Below are 25,159 nucleotides of genomic sequence, written 5' to 3' on the forward strand. Positions count from 1 at the left end.
GATTCAAAAAGTTAAAGTTTATACCTGGTAAAGCACAAATGTTCTACATTATAGGTCAAAATATGCAAAGTAAATATCCTTAAAATCAAACTCTAGTTCTCAAGCAGCATTGTTCTTACTTTGCTTACCTGTAAATTTCAATCATGATCAATGGAAATATTTTGTGTGTGTGTGTGCACGTACGTGTGTACACACAGTGAAATCAATATTTACTGACATTTACCAATAAAAATCAAATACTTCCAAGCCTAATTACATTGCACTGGCATTCACTTTGTTTAATTTCTCTTAAAAAAATTAATATCCATCCATGAGATACCTCTAATGGTTAATGTGTAGATTTTCTCTCACTGATAGGTGATTCCTCGTTACAATTATTAGTGTTATGAGTGGTTCATCTAGCCTTGTATCATCCTGTCTGATTTACTGGAGTTTCTTTATATTAGTTCATTTAGAATTTGACAGAGTTAGAGCACCAATGTATCAGATAGTGTGTTTAAAAGTATATGAGCCCTGAATGCTGGTTCAGTTGAAGATTTTGCACAGTGGGTCAACTGAAGTCAGAGGCAGCCTTTCCACTGATTCCAGTGAGCACTGGATCAGGCCCAATGTGCTTAATTTAAAATCAACTTTATTTTTTTTAAATGATCTTGCAGAAAATTATTTTTAAGGAGCCAATCCTGCTGAGTGTTGAGGACGCTCAGAACCTTCCATAAGGCACTTAGCATCTTGTAGGATCAACTCATATACATGCAATGAATTTGTCTTATAAAGATTACTAAAGACTCTATAGAAGGGGCATTTCAAGTGTATTATTTTTAAAAGAGACTTTGTTGAACTGCAGCTCTGAAATTCCCTGGGTTTAAATACCTGATTTGAGAGCAGACTAAAGATGATTAGAGTTTAAAAATAAAATAAAAAAATCCATCACCACACAATTCTAGTGGAATGGAGACAATTCTCCTGGGGAGAAGTGGTTAAGCAACAGGGACATCTGGATCACATATGCAACACCCCCTACCAGGTGATCAATAGGGCAGTCCAGAAAGGGAGTTGTAAGAGCCCCTTTTAGTCAGAGATAATGTGGGGTGATGACAGCATTCAATAGCAAGTTGAGATGGGCAAAAGGTTAAAAGATAGAACAAAATTATAATCTGTGGCATATGCTTAGAATTTTATCTGTTCTGGAGTGCCTCATTCTTTACACATATACCTTATGCTGCTACTGTTCCACACCTTGAACTCCCACTAAAGTAAATAGGAGTTTTGTGTTCATAAGAATACTGAGCATTAATTTTATATATGTACCTACAGAGGGAGAGAGAGAAAGAGAGAGAAAAAACCACAACAGTCACTAAGAAATGATTCACTGTCTACTGAAATCAACGGGACAGCTCCCATTGACTTTAACAAGGAATACTGGGAACAAAAATCACCACACAGGTGGATTATCTTGTGAAGATTAAATACGTAATATTGGTTTCTCTAGCACTTTTTCAACTTCCAAAAACGTTAAGATAATACTCAGTTAAGTATTTATGTCTAAGTGTAAAATGATTTACACTGACTCAGAGGAGACAAAAATCTCATTGCAAATAAGGTGCAATTTCCATTTCCCCAATTTTTCAGTTATGGGGTCAAATTTTCAAATGTGCCTGTGTGTGGCTTAGGTAAATAAGGCACTTTTGAAATTGTTACCACTGGATACTAGCAAGGCCAAACTGAGTAATACCAAATGGGTCAGTATTCAAGCAGTGATCTTGGCCAAACACTGTAGCTAACTGTTCTGTATACGAACTCGACAATTAGGCTCAATGGATAAAGCAGACGATAAATAAGTGCGGTATTTTTACCCTTTCCCTTCCCAAATATTTTGCTCATTTGGTAAATGTACCATTGGATGTTCATGGCTTCAGAAGGGATAAACGAAAACATTTAGTAATAGTTTAAAAATTTCTCTCATGTCATTAGCCAAGTTATTTTATAACTGTTTGAAAGATACAATACAGGTTTTTCAATATTTCTGGTTTCCAGTTGGGACCAGAACCAGAAAAACCAAAATTCTTGTGCAATTATATACCCTGAACTTAGTTGGATATGAGGGGTGGGGTTATATTCCTTCACTGGGGTGAGAGAAGAGATCTTGCATTGAGACATAATGATTCCATTACATGCCAAAAATGGAGAAAAGGTCTTCAGCTGTGGTTCATTAAGAGGTGTTTCTTGGGCTGGAGGTTTCTTGCTGAAAGGACCTATACTTCCTACATTCTAATCAGGATTCTAACTGGACATGATCTGAACACAAGTGGCCAAGTATTTCTGTATTTTGTTTTTGCTCCCCTGATTATAAAAACAGAACCTTTTTGTTTGTGGATGTTCCCTAGCCAAGAGGCAACACTTGTATATCCTCAGCTACAAGGGAGAACCATAACTGCTTTTCTGTGACTCAAAGAAATGTGTTTCCTACTCTCAAGTGAAATTAGAGCTACCAAAAGGGAAATCCTGAAAAAATGTTCTTTCCAAAAAAGAAAAGAAATCAAGTTGTTTTAACCAGACCTTTTAGTATTTTTTCCTTTTTATGTGCTCAGTCATCCCTTATTCTTGGGCATTAGAGCGACAATAGAGAAAGTCTGTTCTTGGAGATTTCTAGTTTAATTTTGCAGACTGAAGAGGTTTGAAGTGTCTAGATTAGTTTCAGATAAGCATCCAACCAAGATGGACCATCAAAAGCTTCGTCATATGGTAGGAGTTTTGTTTGTTTGTTTTAAAAGTCAAAGGCTAATCAGAAATTACAATTCTGCAAAAGTCAATAAGTTATTTGAAGTGTTGCAATAAAGGAAGAAGCAAATTGTTAATCAGACACAGAACATTACTAGTTTTATAATCAAATTCATAATTTTAGCCATAACTCTACCAAACATTACTTAAAAGAATGAGAACATCTCAAGTTTGATTCTTTTCACTTATCAGTGGAATGGAATGATTCTGCTTCCCCAAGAAAGGAGCATTAAAACTTATGACCTCAGTGAACCCAGTGCTGGTATTCTTTTAAACTATACACATTAATCAAACTATTAGCTGTGTAACTCATTTGATCTAAAGAAGTTTCTTGCATTCAAGAAAACTATTCTTTCTAAGAATATATCTTTCTCATCCACTAGTAGTAGACAACAAGAAGCTGACAGCTTCATGAGACTTTACAGGTATTTTTGAAGATATAACTCTTGCATGGAGATAAATAGAATGATGATGTATAAGCTGAAAGGTTTAAGAATGCAGAGTCCTTAGCTCTGGGTCTTGATCTCTTTTTTTAATCTATTGGTTTAAAAAAAGAAAGTGTATCTACAGGTTATTGAACAGAGACAACCTATTTAAAGACATTTGGAAGCTGTTCATGGACAAGATACTTTTGCATAAAGATACTGATATGCAGAGCCAATTTTGCTCTTAATTATATCTGTGCAATTCATATTAACAAGTTGCATAATATAAGAGCAGAATTTGGCCCTCAATTTTTAAACACAGTTGGGTTCACGCGAAGGGGAAAATATCTTCAAATATGATTTTCTAAAAGTATGAAAAGAACTTCAAAAGACTGCCAAAATTTTATTAAATATGGAAAAGAAAACAATGGGAAGAAAAACCTTGATATTTTGGCAATTAAGATGTAGAATCAAGGTTCTAGTTGATTTTGTCATTTTAATGCAACTTTAGTATTATCTGTAATTTATCTACTCTGAATTAGAGCTAAAGGAATTCTCTCAACATTATTTCAAGAATTAAAAGCTAGCTTATTGCACAGTGTGAGACAATATATAGGAAAGCTACACTGTATGCTATGGATTAATTTAAAAAGATATAACATTAAAGAAATAAATATGTTGGGACAACATTTAGGGCCTGAACCAAAGCAAATTCTTTGGGAGTCCTTCTATTGACTTAATTGAGCTTTCGCATTAGGCTCCTTGGCTAAAAGTGGGGGGAAACAGAGAAAAAAAAATCAAGTCTATCCCTCTATGCTTAACTCATCATCACACGCATGAATATCTTCAAAAATCTGATGTGCAAGATCATCGATTCTCTATCACCAGCCCCCAAGCCCGGTTTATTGGAATTGGTAAAGAATGGAATGACTTTACACTCAGCACATCCTTGCTACTATGCATTGAAAAACAGCAGCTGTAAAAATAAACTCATCACACACCAAACTGTAATGCACAACTTCAAATACGGTATCCTAAGATTTTCTATTCTTTATTTAGATGGCATAATCAATTAGGAGACCAGCCACACAATTATTTTTTTTAAATATGAGACAGTGATTTATTATCACATTTAAATAACTGTGTGTAAAGGTAGACGCAAGAAAGCACAAACAACAGCCGGTATCTGTTAGCACTGAAAGTTGGTTGAAACTTTAGGCAAATAATTAACCTCCTGGCCCAGAGCTTTAAAACCCCCAAAAGCAGTTCATAGAATTTCTTTCACAATTTATGAACAATCAGTGGAATTTATGTCACAGTCAGAGGATTCTTTTGCTGAATTAACCCTAGCTCCCTCTGACCCTGAGAAGCCATAAACCAACAGGATATAGCAGGGAGAGAATGTGCTATAGTGTTTCGGCTGACCTACAGAGTGCTGTCTCTGTCATTCCAGGGCTGGAAACCCAGATGATGAATTACAGAGCAATATGCCAGGCTCAGACCCAAACATCCACCTTCTTATACACATGCACACACATACGGCTTCACTCACCCCAAACTGGCAGTTACAGCTGAAAGGGCAAGTACTGTTAGGCCTCATTTACAGAGGCCTATTCTAAGATAAAAGGGAACAGAAAATTGCTTATTGAGGGAGCGTGCACACATCTGTGAGTAACACCATTTGAGAACATGCGCCATGTATTGAACAACAGTGAAGAAGGTTGCTTTAAAATTTTAGAGATGGGTTACAGTGCTTGGGAACAATACTTTGTAAAGAAGGGTCTTTCAAACTGTGGCTCATGGTGAGATTGCAAATGGGGTCATGGTGGGTCACAATAGGTCATATAAAATAAATTCAATATAGCATATGATAATACTGGATCCATAACATAAGACTTGTAATGGTATGCCACTTTCAGGCCAACGTAGTGTTGTAACATGAGCATCCCATGTAGGAGTTCAGTGTGGATTAGTGCAGGATGCTACAGCCCCTACTAATAAAAGAAAATTAATCTGAGCCCGTGTGTGCCTGGATTTATCTCATGCAAAACAGGACAAGCCCCCTGAACATAGTTATATACAACATGAATCACCAGTACCCAGGCTGAGAGAACATGACAACCCACGTCACTGAATTGGGACACCAGCCACGTCAGCTGTAATCACTAAGGCCTGAGGGCATTTCTGAGTCATTCACAACTGTGATTTTCAGTCTTTGTCAAAACTCAGCCCTGGCTGGGGGGTGGGGGGGAAGAGATGACCCAGGAAGATGGATTGTTTCATTCAAAGTTCAGAACGAAATGAGATATGCAGAAATGTGATGACAAACATAGGAGGGTATAATTTTGAATTGATTTCATTCAAAACCACAGTGTTTAGTGGATGCCAACAGCATGAAGTCTTCAAAATTATTGCAACGTTTAGAAACCATGGCTTCATGTTTAATATGCAGCCAAGGTCTCTTACTGCTCAGAAAAATCTCCTAAAAAACTGTCTCAGGTCTTTCCCAGAGCAGTTCAAAGTAATGAACTTTAATAATAAAGGCCATGATGACAGGGATTATCTTCACTGGCAACTCATATTTCCCTTTGCAGCGATGCAGCCCCTCAGAAGGTGAAGCACTACTTTGACCCTTTCAATTAAACTGGAGAAGTACAGATTGTCCACAATGAATCTCCCCTTTTTGACAACTTCAATAATTCATCTTAGTGGCACACATGGTCTAGTATCGGGGTAGCCGTGTTAGTCTGTATCCATAAAAACAACAACGAGTCCGGTGGCACCTTAAAGACTAACAGATTTATTTGGGCATAAGCTTTCGTGGGTAAAAAACCACTTCTTCAGAAGACAGAACATGTCTTCTTCAGAAGAAGTGTTTTTTTACGCACAAAAACGTATGCCCAAATAAATCTGTTAGTCTTTAAGGTGCCACCGGACTCCTTGTTGTTTTTACACATGGTCTAAACTTTGCTGACATCTTTGGTTACCAGGGCAAGTTGAACTTTTCTCTCAGTGCAAGATGGTGTAAAAGCATTCACCAGAAAACTTGGCAATCAGTTTAACCAACTGCATAACACTGAAGTTATTCCCTTTTATTTCAAATTTCACTAGGGTAACTAAAGAATTAGTCAGGAACCAAAAGGAACTCATAAAATCAGTGTCTGAAGAAACTTTGTATCTAGCTGTCTATTTCTGTAGATCTAGGAATATATATCTGGTGAACCATAGAGAGGAAAGACGTGAATCACAAACACCATGCAAAATAATAATGACTTGGTAGCAATAATTAGTCTATTGCAAGCAAACAGTTCTTAACCATGACAAGGTACTGCAAGTGACTTAAGGTATGTCTACACTACGGAATTAGGTTGATTTTATAGAAGTCGATTTTTAGAAATCAATTTTATACAGTTGATTGCGTATGTCCACACTAAGCGCATTAAGTCAGTGGAGTGCATTCTCACTACCGTGGCTACCATCAATTTACGGAGTGCTGCACTGTGGGTAGCTATCCCACAGTTCCCGCAGTCTCCGCCCATTGGAATTCTGGGTTAAGCTCCCAATGTCTGATGGGGCAAAAACATTGTTGTGGGTGGTTTTGGGTACATGACGTCACTCTCCCCTCTTTCCCCCACTCCGTGAAAGCAACGGCAGACAATCGTTTTGTGCCAGACACCAGGGCGATTAGAAGAGCACAGCAAGGCATGCTGCATATCAGAGAGAGAGACTTTGAAAACCAGTTTCTTGACTGGTCAGGCTGCGGTGTGACAGTTGTGTGTGTTTCTCCTTGATGTAAACCCGCCCCTTTTGTTGATTTTAATTCCCTGTAAGCCAACCACCCTCTCCCGTTCAAAATAAAGTAACTATTGTTTTGAAACCATGCATTCTTTCTTTATTAATTTAAAAAAAATAAAAATAAAAAGAGAACGGACAAGGTAACCCGGGTAGGGTGGGGGAGGAGGGAAGGACAAGGCCACATTGCTTATTGTAGCGACACTAAATAAAATCAAATTGTTTGAATGACAGCCTTCTGTTGCTTGGGCCAGCCTCTGGCAGTGGAGTGGCTGGGTGCCTGGAGCCTCCCTCCCCGTGTTCCTGGGCATCTGGATGAGGAGGCTATGGAACACTGGGAGGAGGATAGGCAGTTATACAGACGATGCAGCGGGGGTCTGTGCTCGTTGGCTTTCCTGCAGCTCCAACAGATGCTTCATCATGTATGTTTGCTCCCCGATTAGCCTCAGCATCACGTCCTGCCTCCACTCTTTGTGCTCACTTAATTCTTTCCTGGCCTCTGTCACTGAATGTCTCCATGCATTAAGCTGTGCCCTATCAGTGCGGAAGGACTGCATAAGCTCAGAAAACACGGCATCACAAGTGCGGTTTTTTTGCCTTCTAATCTGAGATAACCTCAGGGACAGAGATGATAGGGGGAGTGTAGAAACATTTTACACTCTACGCTTTTGGGGGGATTGCATGATCAGCTGTGTTGCTGAGTTCGCCATGCTGACCAAACAGGAAATGAAATTCAAAAGTTCTCAGGGCTTTTCCTGTGTACCTAGCTAGCGCATTGGAGTTAAAAATGCTGTCCAGAGCGGTCACAATGGAGCACTCTGGGATAGGTCCTGGAGGCCAATACCATTGATTTGTGTCCACACTACGACAAATTCGACCCAGCAAAGTTGATTTTAGCGCTACTCCCCTCACCGGGGAGGAGTACAGAAATCCATTTTAAGAGCCCTTTAGGTGGACGGAATGGGTTGGTTTTGTGGACGCATTCATATTTAAAATCGACCTAACGCGGCTAAATTCGATCTAACCCCATAGTGTAGACCAGGCCGTTATGTTGTCATGTTCTGTGAAGGAGAAGTTTCCAGCTTTAGATACAAAAATCTTGAAAGTTCTCATTCCCTTTCTTTAATGGCGGCAATAATACTGAAGCATTTCAATTATCTATTGATCAAAGAATTACTTAAGCCTGCATATTTCTCCAATATCTTGTGTAGATCATAATCTTTCAGCCAGGCTCATCCCTCACATCGAACTGTGAGTATACTTTTTTTTGGACTCCTCTAGGATTCAAGTAAACCTCCTAAAATATCGTAGTTATTGTTTCTGGTACAGTTATGGCTCCAAATTGTTGCTTTATCATAGTTCCCATTAGAGGTCTTGCAAGGAGTAGGTTCATGAAACCATTTCTCAAAATTTGAGAAATCCTGCTTGAAGGAGCCAAAGCATTAGGTGTCATGGATAATGCTGTACATGTAAATAGAATTTTCAACCTGACAGCTATAAAATCCCCCCTGTTCAAAAGAGATCTATTGTCTGATTTGAAAATAACTAACTCCACTTTACACTTGAGAAATGAAGTCTAACATCTATAGTTCATAGAAACAGGGAAGGTGTGTGTGTGTGTATATATATATAAACATAACTGGAATGTGTTTTATGCTACATATGCCATGTAACACATCTCTGTAAAGGTCATGATCTACTGAATCTATTAATCCTATTTGTATGCATGTATCAGTTTTGTATTCGAAGCTATGAATACTGGCTGCATACTTGTTTGATTCTAAGTAGGCTGTAGTTAAGCAGTTGGTCAGCTTCCTGAGAAAAGACTATTCTCAGTAAGTGCCCAATCAAGAAACACTTAAGCCAACAATGAACTTAGAAACACCAATCCACATCTGGGCTTTCCCAGGAACATGGCTTGGCTAGTAAGGAACTCAGTCATGCATGGACATGTGACTTGCCCAGGGGACTCCAAAGCTCCATTTTGTAGCTGGACTTTGCATATGAGTGAGGAGGGGGATCTCCACCCACGAGAGAAAGTCTATTTAAGCCCAGGGGAGACCCTCCATTTTGTCTTCAGCTGACCAAAGAGAGCCTCTCCACCCCCAAAGATACCTCAAAGAAACTGGAACAAAGGACAGTGACTGCAAGGGGTGTGAGTGATTGCTGGACCCAGACTAAAAGGAGATTAGTCTGTAAAGGGGAGCATTCTGGAACTGGTGAGGATTTTATCTGTATTCAGATGGATTAGACAGAGACTGGCGTGTTTTATTTTATTTTCCTTGGTAATTCACTTTGTTCTGTGTCACTACTTGGAACCACTTAAATCCTACCTTCTGTATTTAATAAAATCACTTTTTACTTATTAATTAACTCAGAGTACGTATTAATACCTGGGGGGGTAAGGGGGCAAAACAGCTGTGCATCTCTGTCTATCAGTGTTATAGAGGGTGAACAATTTATGAGTTTACGAATTTATTTGGGTTTTGACCCCATTGGGAGTCAGGCATCTGAATGTTAAAGACAAGAACACGTCTTAGATGCTTTCAGTTAAGCCTGCAGCTGTTGGGTAAGTAATTCAGACCCTGGGTCTGTGTTGGAGCAGACGGGCGTGTCTGGCTCAGCAAGACAGGGTGTTGGGATCCCAGGCTGGCAGGGAAAGCAGGGGCAGAAGCAGTCTTGGCACATCAGGTGGCAGCTCCCAAGGGGGGTTCTGTGATCTATCCCATTACAGGGACTTCAGCTGGTGGTCCCCTATATCTCAGCTGAGTACCCTACCCAGTGGGACCTGCCCCACTCCAGCTGTTTTGTGTGAACTCACCCAAGGAGCCTGATCCAGTAGGTGCTCTCTGAGCATGCTTACTGGATTGAGTCCTGCACACGACTTAGGCGGAGGAATGCCTATCTTCCCCTGGTTTGTGAATTGCTCTGGGGCTTAGGCAGGAGATAGGTACCCAGGTGCCTACAGGGAGGAAGCATGCTCAGAGGCAGAAACAGACTCCTAGGGAACTTTGAAAACTTAGGCATCAAGTGAGTTTAGGCACCTACAAGGTTCAGTGGGAGTTTTGTAAATTGCAGCAGTCCCAAAACAAGGACTTAGGTGCCTAGCTCCTTTTGTAAATTCAGGCAAAAAAGAGTCTTAACAGGGCAAGAGTGACCCCCACACACTCTCCTAATGCAGCAAGTAAGACCCCCAAAAGGATCCTTCCACTTGTCCTTAAAACACAGTCTTGGTAGATTCTAGAATTTGTTTGCAACACATGCCCCTCAATGCACAACACCTTCAAAGACAAGCTGAGGAAATTAAATGCAGAACGCTGCTAGGCACTAAAAACCATGGACTGAACAGAGTCACTGGTTTTATGGCTCATGACAACAATTTGTAACATGTCCTACTGCCTGCTAACCCTTAACTGCCCACTTCATTTTAAGTGGTCTCCTATAGCATGTATGAACCCTTTATGCTTAGCACTCTGTCTTACCTTGTATTTAGCTCAGACACTCTGGTTACCTTCCCCAGACCTGAAGAAGAGCTCTGTGTAAGCCTGAAAGACTCTCTCAGGAATGAGGACCTGCAGCTGCACCTGCCCAGTTGTCAGGCAGACAACAATCACAGGCCACAGCAGAACCACCTGATTGGTTAAGGCAGTCAGGTGGCTCGCTCTTAAGCCCAGCAGCTGCGAGGATCAGCGGCTGCATAATCACACACCCAGAGATTGTCTGCCTCTCTGTGCTCACCTTACTCCAAGCTCTGCTCCAGCCTAGACCCTGCCGTGCACCCACTCTTGTTCCAGTCTTGTCCCAGCCTTGCTCCTGCCTCCCTTGACATGAGGTAATCTGGTTCTGACCCTTGCCCTGGTTCTGACTCTGTCTCAACCCTTGGCGCTGGCATTTGGATTCTGACTCAGTTTTGACCTTTGGCTCCAGTCACCATCTCTGACTCTATTTTGGCTTTGTGCTCAGACATTCGGACTCCGAGCCCTAGACCTGATTCTTGCTCCAAGCACCAGACTGCCTATGAGCCAGTCTCCTGCCACCTTGTCCCTTCCACCAACAGAAGCTGATCCAATAAAATATATGCCCTCACCAAACTTGTCCCTTACGCTAATATTCTGGCATGTGTGAAGCATCTCTCTGACTTCACCTCATCTTGTACTGCCCACAAGAACCAGAAATCACTAACATGGTGATATATTTATAGAATCAATTTTTGCTTCCAAAGGTGAAAATAACAAAACTGACCATTCTAATGTATATGTAATCAATTTTTAGTCAATCTCATATTTGATAGACAGATATTCTTTACCATGGGAACTATGGTGAAGTCTCAAAACACTAAGGGCCATATCCTGCTTGCCTTACTTATGGGAGTTGTTCCATTCAAGTCACCGGGACAGATCCTCAACTGGTGCAAACTGTTATAGCTCCACTGAAGTAATGTGGGACTACACAAACAAGGGTAGCAGGATTTGGCTCTAAATTAATTAGGCCAGAACAGCAGTCCAATTAGTAAGAAAAGTTCTTTCATGGACAAACATGGGTAATCAGAAAGTCTAATGGGATTTTTGTAATTGTATGTTTGAAGTATGGTAGCTGTGGATCTTCAAATTAATCAGGCAAAAGAGCACTAAGAATCTCAAAATGCTGTATTCAGTCATCCTGTGTGTAAAACAGTACTTAGATTGCAAGAAATATTTTTGTAATATAGTTCTATGTCTAAACAATTAAGTTCTCCTTATTACATAAGCTACTGTACCTGTATGACTCCGAATATGAACTCTTAATGTTCCATTGCTTGCAAACTTCTGTCCACAATATGGGCAAATTTTCTCCTTTTCCCCTGTGTGTGTCTGGATGGGGAGGAAAGGAAACAAAAAGTTAAGAAAAGAAGATATTGCATAGCTTTAAAGAACTAGGATTTATAGAAGATTCAATATACTTGACATTGACCATTTTTCTTTTGTTTTTTCTCTATTGTATTTCTTTTCTTCCAAGCTTATATTTCCTTCCACAGTCATTACATATTTGATTCCACACCATCAGGCAGAGATTCTAAAGAATTAATCATGGATGTCCTTTTAGTCCACAAAATAGCTAAAGTTTCTAAACTAATTAAACTCATCTCATTATTGATTGTAAAATAAACCTGTTTATCAAATCTAACTACAGTTTCACCGAGTTTATAATTACTTAAATAGTTTGGTTTATAAATGTTTGATTAATCTTTATGTGCTTTTGCAAATACCCAATGGGGGGGGAGGTATTTTCAATGCCAAATACTATTAATAGTACAAAACAGGAAACCGTGAATTGATTTCTTCAAGGCACCACTAACCTCAATAAAATGAACCCATTGCTTAAAAGTTTGTGTTTTTGTCTAGTCCTATTTTATTACAAAATAGAATAGAGTTTGATTTGTCCTGCAGATAATTTTTTCTCTAGGAAAAAGAACTGGAATTGGTGTTACGAAATTTCATTTGGAGAAAGTTCCCCCACCCTTTCTCCACAACTTCTGGTTCTAATTGGCTTATAATAATGAGATCTAATTGTAACATAGGGTACGTCTACACTACGGGATTATTCCGAATTTACATAAACCGGTTTAGCAAAACAGATTGTATAAAATCGAGTGCGCGCGGCCACACTAAACACATTAAATCAGTGGTGTGCGTCCACGGTCCGAGGCTAGCGTCGATTTCTGGAGCATTGCACTGTGGGTAGCTATTCCATAGCTATCCCATAGTTCCCGCAGCCTCCCCCGCCCCTTGGATTTTCCGGGTTGAGATCCCAGTGTCTGATGGGGCAAAAATCATTGTCGCGGGTGGTTCTGGGTAAATGTCGTCAGTCACTCCTTCCGCTGGGAAAGCAACAGCAGACAAGCATTTCGTGCCTTTTTTCCCTAGATTGCCCTGGCAGATGCCATAGCATGGCAATCATGGAGCCTGTTTTGCCTTTTGTGACTGTCACCGTATGTGTACTAGATGCCGCTCGCAGAGGCGATTCAGCAGCGCTACACAGCAGCATGCTTTTGCTTTTGCATGACAGCAGAGATGGTTACCAGCCATATTGCACCATCTACCATACCATAAATTGGTAATAAGATGATCGTGGCTACCAGTCCTTTTGCACTGCACCATTTGCTGCTGTCGTAAGTGCCCCTGGCTGAGATCAGCCAGGGGCGCAAAAGCCAAAATTGGGAATGACTCCCTGAGTCAATCCCTCCTTTTTGGTATCTAAAAATAAAATCAGTCCTGCCTAGAATATGGGCAAGTGTACTAGAGAACCACTGTATATCATAACCAGAGAGCACAGTTGCTCTGTGTCAGATCCTGCAGAAATTATGAGCTGTATGCTATTCACAGGGGGTGCTCCTGCAACAACCCCACCTGTTCATTCTGTTCTTCCCCCAGCCTTCCTGGGCTACCATAGCATTGTCCCCCCACTTGTGTGATGACACAGTGACTTGTTAGTGAGAAATGAGTGGAAGGCAGCCTCCAACTGCTATGACAGTCCAGACAGGACATTAAGCAGTGTGTAGGAGAGGAGCCCAGCATCCCACTGCTAGTCCAGGGGCAACTGAATCTTTTCTTTACACATGAAGGGTGGGGGCTGATGGAGCTCAGCCCCCTGTTGCTATGATGAAGACGGTTACCAGCCATATTGCACCATCTACCAGGAAAAATTAGGGGCAGGCATCCTTGATCGACCTAACTGATGCTAGTCGGCATGGTTACCAGTCCTTTTGCACTACCCCATGTGCCAATAGGCTGATGATGACAATGGATATCAGTCTTATTGCACCATCAGCCACCCATGACAGGGGGGGAGCAAGGATGTTGGTGTTGAGTGCTGCAGCATCGTGTCTATCTGCAGCATTCAGTAAAGATAGGGTGACATGTAAAAGAGTCAAGAGAGGATTGTTTTCCCTTTCACTTCTGGGAGTGGGTGGGGGGGTGCGTAAATTGCCGAGCTATGCCCTGACCCACCGCGGACACTGTGTTTGACCCTAGAAGCATTTGGAGCTCAGCCAAGAATGCAAATACTTTTCGGAGACTGCAAGAACTGTGGGATAGCTTGAGTCCTCCAGGCCATGAGCGTCCATTTGATTATTTGGCTTTCCGTTATGCTTGTCACGCAGCAGTGAGCTGAGTCCCTGCTATGGCGTCTGTCTGGAGATTTTTTAAAAATGATTTTGAATTTCGTCTTCTGTAACGGAGCGTTGATAGAACAGATTTGCCTGCCCTTACAGCAATCACATCCGCATGGTCCATGCTGGAGCTCTTTCTTTATTTTGATTTTTAACTGCCTCGCCACACGTGCTGATCGGAGCTCCACACTGGGCAAACAGGAAATATTCAAAAGTTCGTGGGGCTTTTCCTGTCTACCTGGCCACTGCATCTGAGTTCAGATTGCTGTCCAGAGCGGTCAGTGGTGCACTGTGGGATACCACCCGGAGGCCAATACCGTCGATCTGCGGCCACACTAACCCTAATCCGATATGGTAATACCGATACTAGCGCTACTCCTCTCGTTAGGGAGGAGTACAGAAACTGGTTTAAAGAGCCCTTTATATCGATATAAAGGGCCTCTTAGTGTGGACGGGTGTGGCGTTAAATCGGTTTAAACACGTAGTGTAGACCAGGCCATAGTTGAGTTATATTTAAACTCTACTCCAAATTAACATGGACAGTCCTTTAACATACAAAACTCTAATTCACTTCAATGCATATGGATTGCAAGACTGGACCCTATGTATTTAATGCATGATAAATATTAGATTCATTCATTTATGGAAAATTCTGTAAAATATTTTTGTGCATATTGTACTTTGATAAGGAAACTACACAAGTGTATATTTGAGAGTATGCTTGTGTTAACTGGCAGCTTTGGAAGAGAAAAAGTCTGTTGCAAGGCAAGAATTGCTATAAACCAATTATGAACATCTGTGGGCACAATTTCAAATTCTATACAATTATTTTCATATGTATCTCCATTTGCAAGACTGTGTTCTTGTGGTATTTCTGGTTTGAACCAAATGACGCAATGCTGGAGATCTTATAAAAATCAGACTTTCTTGCGAGACGTTCATGAACCCTACAAAGTTGAGATAACCACCCAGACTGTTGGATACTTAGCATCTTTTGAGGTTAGACCATAGTTAGCTATTTTTTGTTCAGACTGTCCATGTTCAGAACACATTCCATACAAAAATTGTAGTCTACATTTTGAATAATCAAAATTATTTGGACCACTATCAGCTGGCTTAAAAACAGCAAGAAAAATCCCTTAATTTGGTATACATTTTGTGTAAAAAAATCAGCTCTATCATTTATGTATGTCACCTAAATTTACTTGAGTGACATACATAAATTAAGAAATCAGATCTGAAAAATACAGATTGCCATGTTTAGGCAATACTGTAGACAAGAAATTATAGTTATTTGTCTAGTTACGGGTCAAATGCCCTGAAGTTCTCACTCAGTCCTTACTGCAGCAAAACTCCATTGACTTCAAAGGAATATTTGCCGGTGTGAGGAATAAGTAAAAACTTTAGAATTTAGCTGTTTGACTCTTACACAATTTTCTATTTTATGATACACAGAATACTTAGTGATAACAATAAGAAAGACACTCTTTCATATCAACCCAGTTCTTCAGAAGGTAAAGGACTAGTTTGGATGGGGGAGATTTATAGTTAGGACAACAGTTCTCTTTGGGGATATTGGGCCCAAATATCTATAATTAGTTATAGTTATAGATTTATCTGTCTACTGAAATTATAGTTATTTTTGTATGCAGTTATATTTTCAGACTGTGCTTCCTACCCCTAACAGTTATATTCCAGGTTTACCGAGATAAGAGTTAATATTTTTATTGTATAAATAAGAAAAATATTAGTTACAGTAAGTCAAAAGGATATGTGCGTGTGTGTACACACATATAGTAAATTCCCTGTGGATAATAGAAGAGCACACTCCTCTCCTGGGAAAACAGCTTTCATCATTATCTGAAAGAGCAGCAAATTTCTTTAACGTCAGCTTTTCTGTATTTTATTATCAGATACGTTTTACCATGAAAACACTAACTTGTTTTCTTAAATTTAACGCAACTGATCATCTAATTAAGATTATAAATTTCACTATCAGTCATACAGAGATAGAACACATGACTTTGAGGTTTCTTTGCCCCTCCCCATAATTTTATTCCTACAACAATTAAAAATTCAATTTCCATGTTTACTTTACTTATTAAAAGCCTTAGTGAGATATATAATGTTGACATAGCTCATCTTATCAAATGCATCAGCATAGAAACACAGTAGAATCAAAAAGTTAAGACTGTACTTACTGGCCAATACCTTTACCTATCAACTATAAAAACCTATCTTGAGTGACATGCTGAGCATTTGTAACTTTCACTGTCTTCAATGGGAACTAAGATCACTCAGAATTTTAGAGGTTGTGTTCACTACCTTTGCATAATTGGCCCTTTTATGGCTAGAATGTCATACTGGTATAGTGAACAGCTATTTTGAAGGAACAAAACTACCACCTTGAACATAAAGATAATAGAAGGACCACTTTGCAGTGAAAGCTGTGGGCCTGGATTCTTGCAGATTTTCACATATTGCTCTGAGGCCCCAATTCAGGAAAGCATTTTAAGCATGTGCTTAAGTATGTGCTTAATGTTAATATGGTTGTTTTCCTTAACTGGGGTCTAACAGTACAGCTCAAACTAACCTGGAAGAGATGCTCTCCCATTTGGTTCTAAACATTCTATGTTGCTGAAACTAACAGCACAGATTGATTTACAGCAACTTATTCCACACGTAAGCACATTTACTGAATGCGACTACTCATGATGGAAGGTACTACTCAAAGACAGTAAGGATGTCAAAATCTGGTCCTTATTTTATTTTTTACTTTACAAATTACTGACGGTAACAATTAGTCATTTGAAGTTATTTGACTGTACTTGTGTCAAAACTGTGTATTTACTACTCATGATATCAGGAATATCTAGACAAAAATGTTTTCAATACAAAAATAAAAGGTAACATCAAAATATTAATTGTGAAAAAGCAGAAAACATTCAATAAGCTCAAACTTATTCTCTTCCCACAATGAAAGGCTGAACCATTTGAACAAATGTTGTGAAACTTGTTGAATTAAAAAGGGATTCTACCTAGCAGTTACAATGTGAGCATCATCATGTTACCTCAAAAATAACGTCAACACTGGGAAACAGCAATTCACATCTCAGGGCTACCTCTAGCCTTCTTTTCTGAATAAAGATTTATCTGTCTACTGAATTGTATACACATAGGATGGTGTCTACCCATCTCTGGGGAGTTGTTTGAAAACATTAATATTCTTCATTTAGGATTACTGACTGTATTTCAAATGGGATAGCAGAGGTAAGATTACTAAACCATTCATCCCACTGACAAATTCAGTTTTTAAAACTTTGCATTTAATTCTTTACAGGTCAGGAAATTAATTCTCATTTTGATTGAAAAATCCTCAGCCATTATAAAGTTATACATTCTTTATTCTTCAGTAAATACCTTAACTCACATGGTATGCATTATACTGTAATCGCAGTTAAAGTAGATGGGATACAATTTCAAAATCCAACAAAAACGCACTTTTCACTCCATGACGCCAGGGATATGAATGTTAAATCCATCTTGATTAGGATAAGGTTGTTTAGAAGTTTTATATATCTTTTATGGCAACATTGGGGGATTCCAGATAGACAACTACTAATTCATTCCGAAGAACCAAAAATCACAGGATTCCCTGAAGCAATACATAACTTCCGCAGGAGTTCTTGGTTGCTCAAATACATGGCCAGTCTTATTTGTAATAGCAGCACAAAATGGTAGTGGTTACAATAGAGAATGAAACAAAGGGACCAACGAAATAAAGGACAGGTACGTCTCATTTTTTAAAATAAAAACTAGTTATCTGGTTTTTAATTTTATATATATATATATATATATATATATATATTTAGGAATAAATTTAAAGTCTGGTATTTATTTATACAGAACCTGTCAATAACTCAATTTGATATTTATGATCCTCAGATCTTGAGAGATCCTTCTAAGGATGAATCATAACAAGGAAGAGAGAAAATTAATAGGAAAGCATTAAAAAAAACCCAAAACCCCTGCATTCTTAATCTTAGATACACTATGGATCAATTCTCCATGCAAGTTTGTGTGACTAATGCAAATGGATGAAAAGAAAAATAAAGAACAATTAAGTCTCTTCATTGGGACTAACTTGGCTTCTTATATCTAACTTCTCAGTATCATCTGGGGTTAAAATGAGAGTGTATTTTTAAAAAATTTTGACCAATAAAAACTGTTAAAATTACGGGTCAAATGCCCTGAAGTTCTCACTCAGTCCTTACTGCAGCAAAACTCCATTGACTTCAAAGGAATATTTGCCGGTGTGAGGAATAAGTAAAAACTTTAGAATTTAGCTGTTTGACTCTTACACAATTTTCTATTTTATGATACACAGAATACTTAGTGATAACAATAAGAAAGACACTCTTTCATATCAACCCAGTTCTTCAGAAGGTAAAGGACTAGTTTGGATGGGGGAGATTTATAGTTAGGACAACAGTTCTCTTTGGGGATATTGGGCCTTAACGTCCTGGCTACATTGTAGAGTGATGTGCAGCTGTCACAAGGACTTTATTCACCAGTTAACAGTTACAAAGTTATTATTAGAGATGGGCTTAAGTTTGGATCTAGATTCAGATCTGAATTGCCTCAAAGTTCAAAGGGCTGTGGGAAGGTATTTTTAGACAAAGGGCTTAGTCCGTGTCTAATTATTATGTAACCTCTTAAAATCTCATATGATGTTTTTACTGGCTATCACTTGGTAGACCCTTCAGGATTTTCCCCTGCATAATTAGACCAACGTTGCGCGCACACACAAAAATCATCATCCAGTGACCTTGGTTTGACAATAGTATTTATATTTCTCAGATAAAGGATTTAATGTGCTTTTAAAACAAATGTTACATGCAAATTATGAGAAATATCTTCCATCGGACATCAATGCTGTAAATTTTTACCAACAGTTTTCATTACCGTTAATTGCATCCATAAAAGACAACTACTTCAAACATATGCATGAGCCCAAGCTGAATAGACAGATATCTCTCAGATTTGCACAAAAAGCAACTGGTTTTGCAACCACAAACTGTATCTTTTGAGGAGGGACATATGATTGTGCCCACAAAATTAGAAGCCATTTTTCAAAATGTTGACTCATATATAATTATGGCTCTGTGTGCGTGTATATATACACACACACACGCACACACACAAATATATAAAAGTGTGTGTATGTGCAACATATATAAGTATTCCCATGACATTGATCACTATATAGTTAGTATCAGAGTTCTTACATAAATTACACGGATTCAAATCTACATGCACAAATATACCAGCATAGATTCATATTCATCAAAGAAGGAGCAAATATTACCATTTCATTCAAACTTTGAAAATATAAGAATTAAGATTAATTAAATTCTGTCATCATTAGCACATCTCTGAAATGTTTTTGTAGCTTCAGAAATTCAGTTAACAGCAATTAAAAGAAACAGATGCCATTATCTGTAAGTAAATGAGATATTTTGCATGCTATATTTACATCCTTAACATTTTCTATTTTTTCCACAAACCATATTAGTGTGAGGATCAGAATTCTATACTACTTGCCATCTCAGCTATTTTAAAATGAAGGTATAACAAACTCAAAAACAGAAAGATACATACCATAGAGTAGGGTATGATTCTGAAGTCACTTCTCAGGTCTTACACAAGCAAAGCTCCTATGAACTTCAATAGGAGATTTGCCTGTAAAAAGACTTAATAAAGGACTTCAGATCAGTGTTGAAGAGATGCATTTGAAATTAAAATGAATCTTTTAATAGAAAAATTAATAGAAAATAAACCAAAAGCTTCAAAAACAGTCAAAAAGGCATCTTTTTTAGGCCAGGATCCTGAGATTTGTTAAGTGGCCTTGTCTCCTACTCATTCCAGTGGGAGTTAAGTGGTTCAGCACCTTCCTGCATGGGGCCCTTTACAAATGATCAGTCATTTCTTTATTAACAGTTACAATAGACATAAGAAAGGAATAGCTAAGTAGCACAATATATTTCTACACTAGCTATTCACCTTTGGACTCCTGTGTTCAAACCATGTCTGAGACCAGTCACGGGTGAAAAGGAGTTTGGCAGCTTTTTCTAGTCTTCAAAAGGGAATTAGTTACACAAAACAAAACCATTCCAGAGTTTGCAGGATGTCTATCTTCATCTGAAAACTGCTTATAACTGGAAAGCAGAGATGTTGTAGGCCATATACAGAAGTGCACAGTGTGACAAGGAAGGTCTACATGAACAAATGCTTACAATGTGCCTCGCTCTAGCCAGTACTGCATATGTACAAAATTAAAGAAAAAGAGCTGGCATAATGCTTTGTGAAGGGGATAAGACCTACAAATTAAAGAACATTCTGAATGATATTGTTTTGCCAAGACAGAATTGCAAGTCTGAGGTTCTGCTTGGGTAACGGACAGGAAGAAACCAGTTGAAAAGAAGGCAACTGAGATACTGTATTTGCCCACAGCTCAAAAAAGGATGTGGTGACATTGTTTTTTTGAGAACCTAAAACTCAGAAGTCACTTCCTGGAAGAGGGACTAGAGTTCCATCATTCATCAGTCCTACTGAGCATATCAAGAAGTAACATTCTTTCAAAGCATAATACTAGACACAAGGGAAGAAATGGATTGGTCAGGTTATCCCAAGAAACTTCTAGCAGTGTGTATAACTAATAGGAATGACTTATTTCCTCCATTATGTTTTGACAGTGTTAAGGGCAAGTTCGCATTTTCATAACTACAGCTATAAACATATGCTCACTATGTTTTAGATAAACAGTGTCCCCAGAAATGTTTTTAAAGACCCTTCTGTTTGTTCCTTAGATTAAATTTGTTTACATAAATAATATTTATTATATAATATAAAGTATATTAATTTATTAACTTTATTATTAAATTAATAGGATTTAAAGTATTAAATATTTATTGTTTATAATCTTCCTTTTAGAAATTATTTCTATACATTTAGACATAATAGCATATATTAGAGAGAATAAAGTAACTCAACTTTGATCTACCCTCAAACTCTCTATTCAATTAAACAGTGCCTATAAAGGGATCAAGGTTTCCAGTCTGAAAACAACTACATGCATAAAGGATTGGACAGTGGCAGCATAAACTATCCCTATAAGCCTCATAGGCCCATCTTTTTATAGGTGGATTCTGCTATTTTTGTAGCATTCCATGACAATCTTATTTTAAAAATATTTTTTTCCTGTACTCTCAAAAAAACAAAACAAAACAAAATCACACACAACCCTTATGATACGTGGTAGATGAGAGGGGTCACACATTCTTTTTCCACACATTTCCTGTCTCATTTATTAAAACGGAAAGAAAAAATTGAAAAAAAAATACTTAGATTATTTTTAGTTTTTACACTCTGTATTATTGTGGTTAAAAATAAATATATAGATTGTAAAACAAACTTGATTTTCTTGATAAGAAGGATACCACAATTTTAATGTACTTTGTTTACTCAACATATCATTACTAATTAAAAAAATCAATCTGAGATATTGAAAGCAATCCATTTTGTTCTGGTATCTCAAAGTAGTGCAGTTTCAAACAAAATCTAATTAAGTAGCCATTTGATAAGCATGATGATATTTGTCGGAGGACGAGCGGATCATCATTGTACCAAAGAATTAATATCTTATTCTACTATTTTAATCTGCTCTAATACAGGAAATTACAAGTGAAGCTTTCAGCAAACAAGCTTCATTTAGTAATCATAACCAACTTACTATAAACCAGCATCAACACAAAAGCATAAAAAAACCCACATACACACACTATACTAATAAGCACTGGGTGAAATTGGTTAATGTTTTTTCACAAAAATCTAGCATCCATTTTCTTGAGGGGACAGGGCTGGCCAAAGTATTTAACGTTTGATAGGCACATCCTAAAGATGGATGTGCCTATCATGGAACTAGAACCCAGGTTTGCAGACATTCCCACATTGCCAGCAGGAGGTAATAGAGAGCCATGTCCGAGAAGTACTGTGGAGACTGGGTGGTACTTCCTGTGGAGCCTAAGGGAGCTCTAGTGATAGCATCCTTTGGTCTTCTGATTGGCCCATGCCCACTATTTAACCCTGGAGGTTTCCCAGAAAGTTGCACAGACTTCTGGGCTGCTGTAACTTCAGATCTCATCTTGCTTTCTGATCTCCAGTCTCTGACCCAGCCTGATCCTAACCCTGACTCTCGCTTATCAATCCTGGCTCTAGCAATTACTCTGATCCCTGCCTGCTGACTACACTTCATGGCCATCCTTGACTTGTGGACACCAGCCCAGCCGTGACCATCAGGCCAACTGCCTACGCCCTAGTCCTTTGAAAGAGGGAGAGATGGAGCAGAAAGAAAAGGAACCAGAAACAAGAGGAAGAACTAAACAAAGATAAAATGTGGAAAAGGAACAAGAATTCTCCAAACTCCCCACCCCCAGCTTTGCTGAAAAGCTTAAACATAAGACACCCATCATCTACCAGTTTTCACAAGTTTTTTGGCGCTTCGGCGGCACTCTGGCGGTTTTTTCTTTTTTGCGCTTTGGCGGTGCTCCGGCCACGTTTTTCTTTTTTTTTTTTTGCTTGGGGTGGCCGGAGCCACCTTATGATCGCCTTATATCCAAATTTGCGTTATTGTGGGGCGTGTTATAGTGGGGTTTCCCTGTATATTTAAGTAAAGGTTAAAACTGTTAAAAAAAAAATCTATTCTTTCCTTAACTGGCCCCATTACTATTTGTAATCTGTGACTGTGTGCTTGGTGCCATACAAAGCTAAGATGATGATGCAGTCCACTATGTTGCAGAATTCAGAGGTCTGAGATCAAACCCAGGCTATGCGGTGGGCTGAAAGGTAGGTGCTAACACATACACAAGCACTGACCATAAGACAACATATGGACAGAGTGGCAACAAACTTTAAATTCCCTTTTGTAGTTAGTCTTTATAAAAGTACCCTCAATGCTAAACTCACTTGCATGATAATTAGGGCTCTACCAAACTCACAGCCGTGAAAAACACGTCACGGACCGTGATATCTGGTCTCCCCCCGCTCCGTGAAATCTGGTCTTTTGTGTCCTTTTACCCTATACTATACAGATTTCCCGGAGGAGACCAAAATTTCTCAAATTGGGGGTCCTGACCCAAAAGAGAGTTGCAGGGAGGTCACAAGGTTATTTTAGGGGGGTCATGGAATTGCCACCCTTATTTCTGCGCTGCCTTCAGTGCTGGGCAGCCAGAGAGCAGCGGCTACTGAATGAGAGCCCAGCTCTGCAGGCAGCAGCACAGAAGTAAGGGTGGCAATACCATACCATGCCATCCTTCTTCTGCACTACTCTCCAGCTGCCCAGCTCTGAAGGCAGCACCACTGCCAGCTGCACTACAGAAGGGTAGCAGTACCTCAACCTCCCCCTACAATAACCTTGTGACACCATCCCACCCCCGCACCAACTCCTTTTTGGGTCAGGACCCCTACAATTACACCACCATGAAATTTCAGATTTAAATAGCTGAAATCATGAAATTTACTATTTTAAAAATCCTATGACCATGAAATTGACCACAATGGACCGTGAATTTGGTAGGAACCTAATGATAATGTAAAGAATCAGTGCTTCATATAGTCTCATGCTTAAATTGCTGTACATAAATACCGCAATTACACTTGGTTTTGCTATTAATCTATAAAAAAAGTTAAGGATTTGTGTTTTATACATACATACACACACACACACACACACACACACACACACACCAATTCAAACTGTAAAGTTAAGAACACATACACAATGTTTTTTAGCAGATTCTCTCATATTCTACATTTGGTGGCAGCACTGGAGATCATTTATTGTGGCTAGTCATTTTGTTCAGTTGTTTTCTCTACATTCACCCCTATTAACATCTACTTAAGTTGACACCTTACCTCTGGCCAGGAAGGTGAGCAAGTGGCCTCTTCTAAAGCTGACACCAATGCCGCTCTATGGACTGGTAGATAGGAGTGCTGTAAGAGCAGTGCAACAAGTCACCTCTGCTACACACCCAATGCTGGAGTGTTTAGAAAGGACTTTTACCTATGAACCTTCTAAACTCTGGATGCCACCAGCAACCCCAGTTTGCTTATTTCAATACATTATGTTTGTTCTTGTTAATAATAACTGATAACTTTTTACTGAAAAAAATACCATTGAGTGATATTATGTTTTGTCACAGTCTTGAGGGTAAGCGAACAAGGAAATGAATGAAAATGCAGGGGAGTTGATTATACTCACTTTTTTATGACTCTTAAGCACTGAAGGTGTAACAAAGGCTTTGTCACACAGATCACATTTATATTTCTTATGTCCATCATGCACAACTTGGATGTGAACATTTAACGTGTCCTTCCTTTTGAAAGTAGCATCACAGTGATCACACTTGAAGGTCCTCTCACCTAATAAAATGGAAAAGCAAGGTGTAAACACACCAACCAATGTCAGGAATCATGTTAACTCTCTAGTCTCTTGAGAAAGGGAACACAGTGCATAAATCTGTCCCATGGAGGAAGTTGTACTGACATGTCCCTGGAACAAGAAGTGAAAGAACACCATATCCAATATAAATTTCAATTTAAGAAAGCAGAATGTCATCACCCAAATAATTTAGCCAGGAAGTTGGGATTAACCTCTCTACCCTTGCCGAAAGTGAATGATTTTGAATGACCACAAGTGGTCATGACCTTTGGGTTTATATCTAATCTGAAAAGCAGCACGCCCAACACCGCAAGTCTCTAGCTATTGTGGTTGCAAAGAAAAATTTCAAAATGGTAAGTGTATATAACTGATGCAGAGATGCCTGCTTGAGTTTGCAAAGAATCTTTAACAATAGCTTTGAGATTAGAACTGCCTCATTCATTTCCATGAATGCTAACTCAGATGCCAGTGGTGATATTTTAATTGTCATCAAGAAAAGAAAATAAAGGAGAGGAAGTA

General features: G+C 38.9%; 1 protein-coding gene across 5 annotated transcripts in view; it reads right to left on the reverse strand.

The window, feature by feature from the left end:
- The window catches only part of PRDM5 (PR/SET domain 5), a 142,961-nt gene that overhangs the window by 43,543 nt on the left and 74,259 nt on the right, over positions 1-25,159 (reverse strand). For 3 of the 5 annotated variants that reach the window (XM_045019971.1, XM_045019970.1, XM_045019972.1), the window contains 3 exons: positions 24,461-24,621; positions 24,115-24,192; positions 11,752-11,845 (listed from right to left, as the gene is read on the reverse strand). In XM_045019971.1, coding sequence (XP_044875906.1) covers positions 11,752-11,845; positions 24,115-24,192; positions 24,461-24,621 — 333 coding nt within the window. The remainder of the gene's footprint in view (positions 1-11,751; positions 11,846-24,114; positions 24,193-24,460; positions 24,622-25,159) is intronic. The other 2 variants (XM_045019974.1, XM_045019973.1) reach the window with 1 other exon arrangement.

Source organism: Mauremys mutica, chromosome 5 (assembly GCF_020497125.1).
Source record: "Mauremys mutica isolate MM-2020 ecotype Southern chromosome 5, ASM2049712v1, whole genome shotgun sequence".
Taxonomy (NCBI): domain Eukaryota; kingdom Metazoa; phylum Chordata; order Testudines; family Geoemydidae; genus Mauremys; species Mauremys mutica.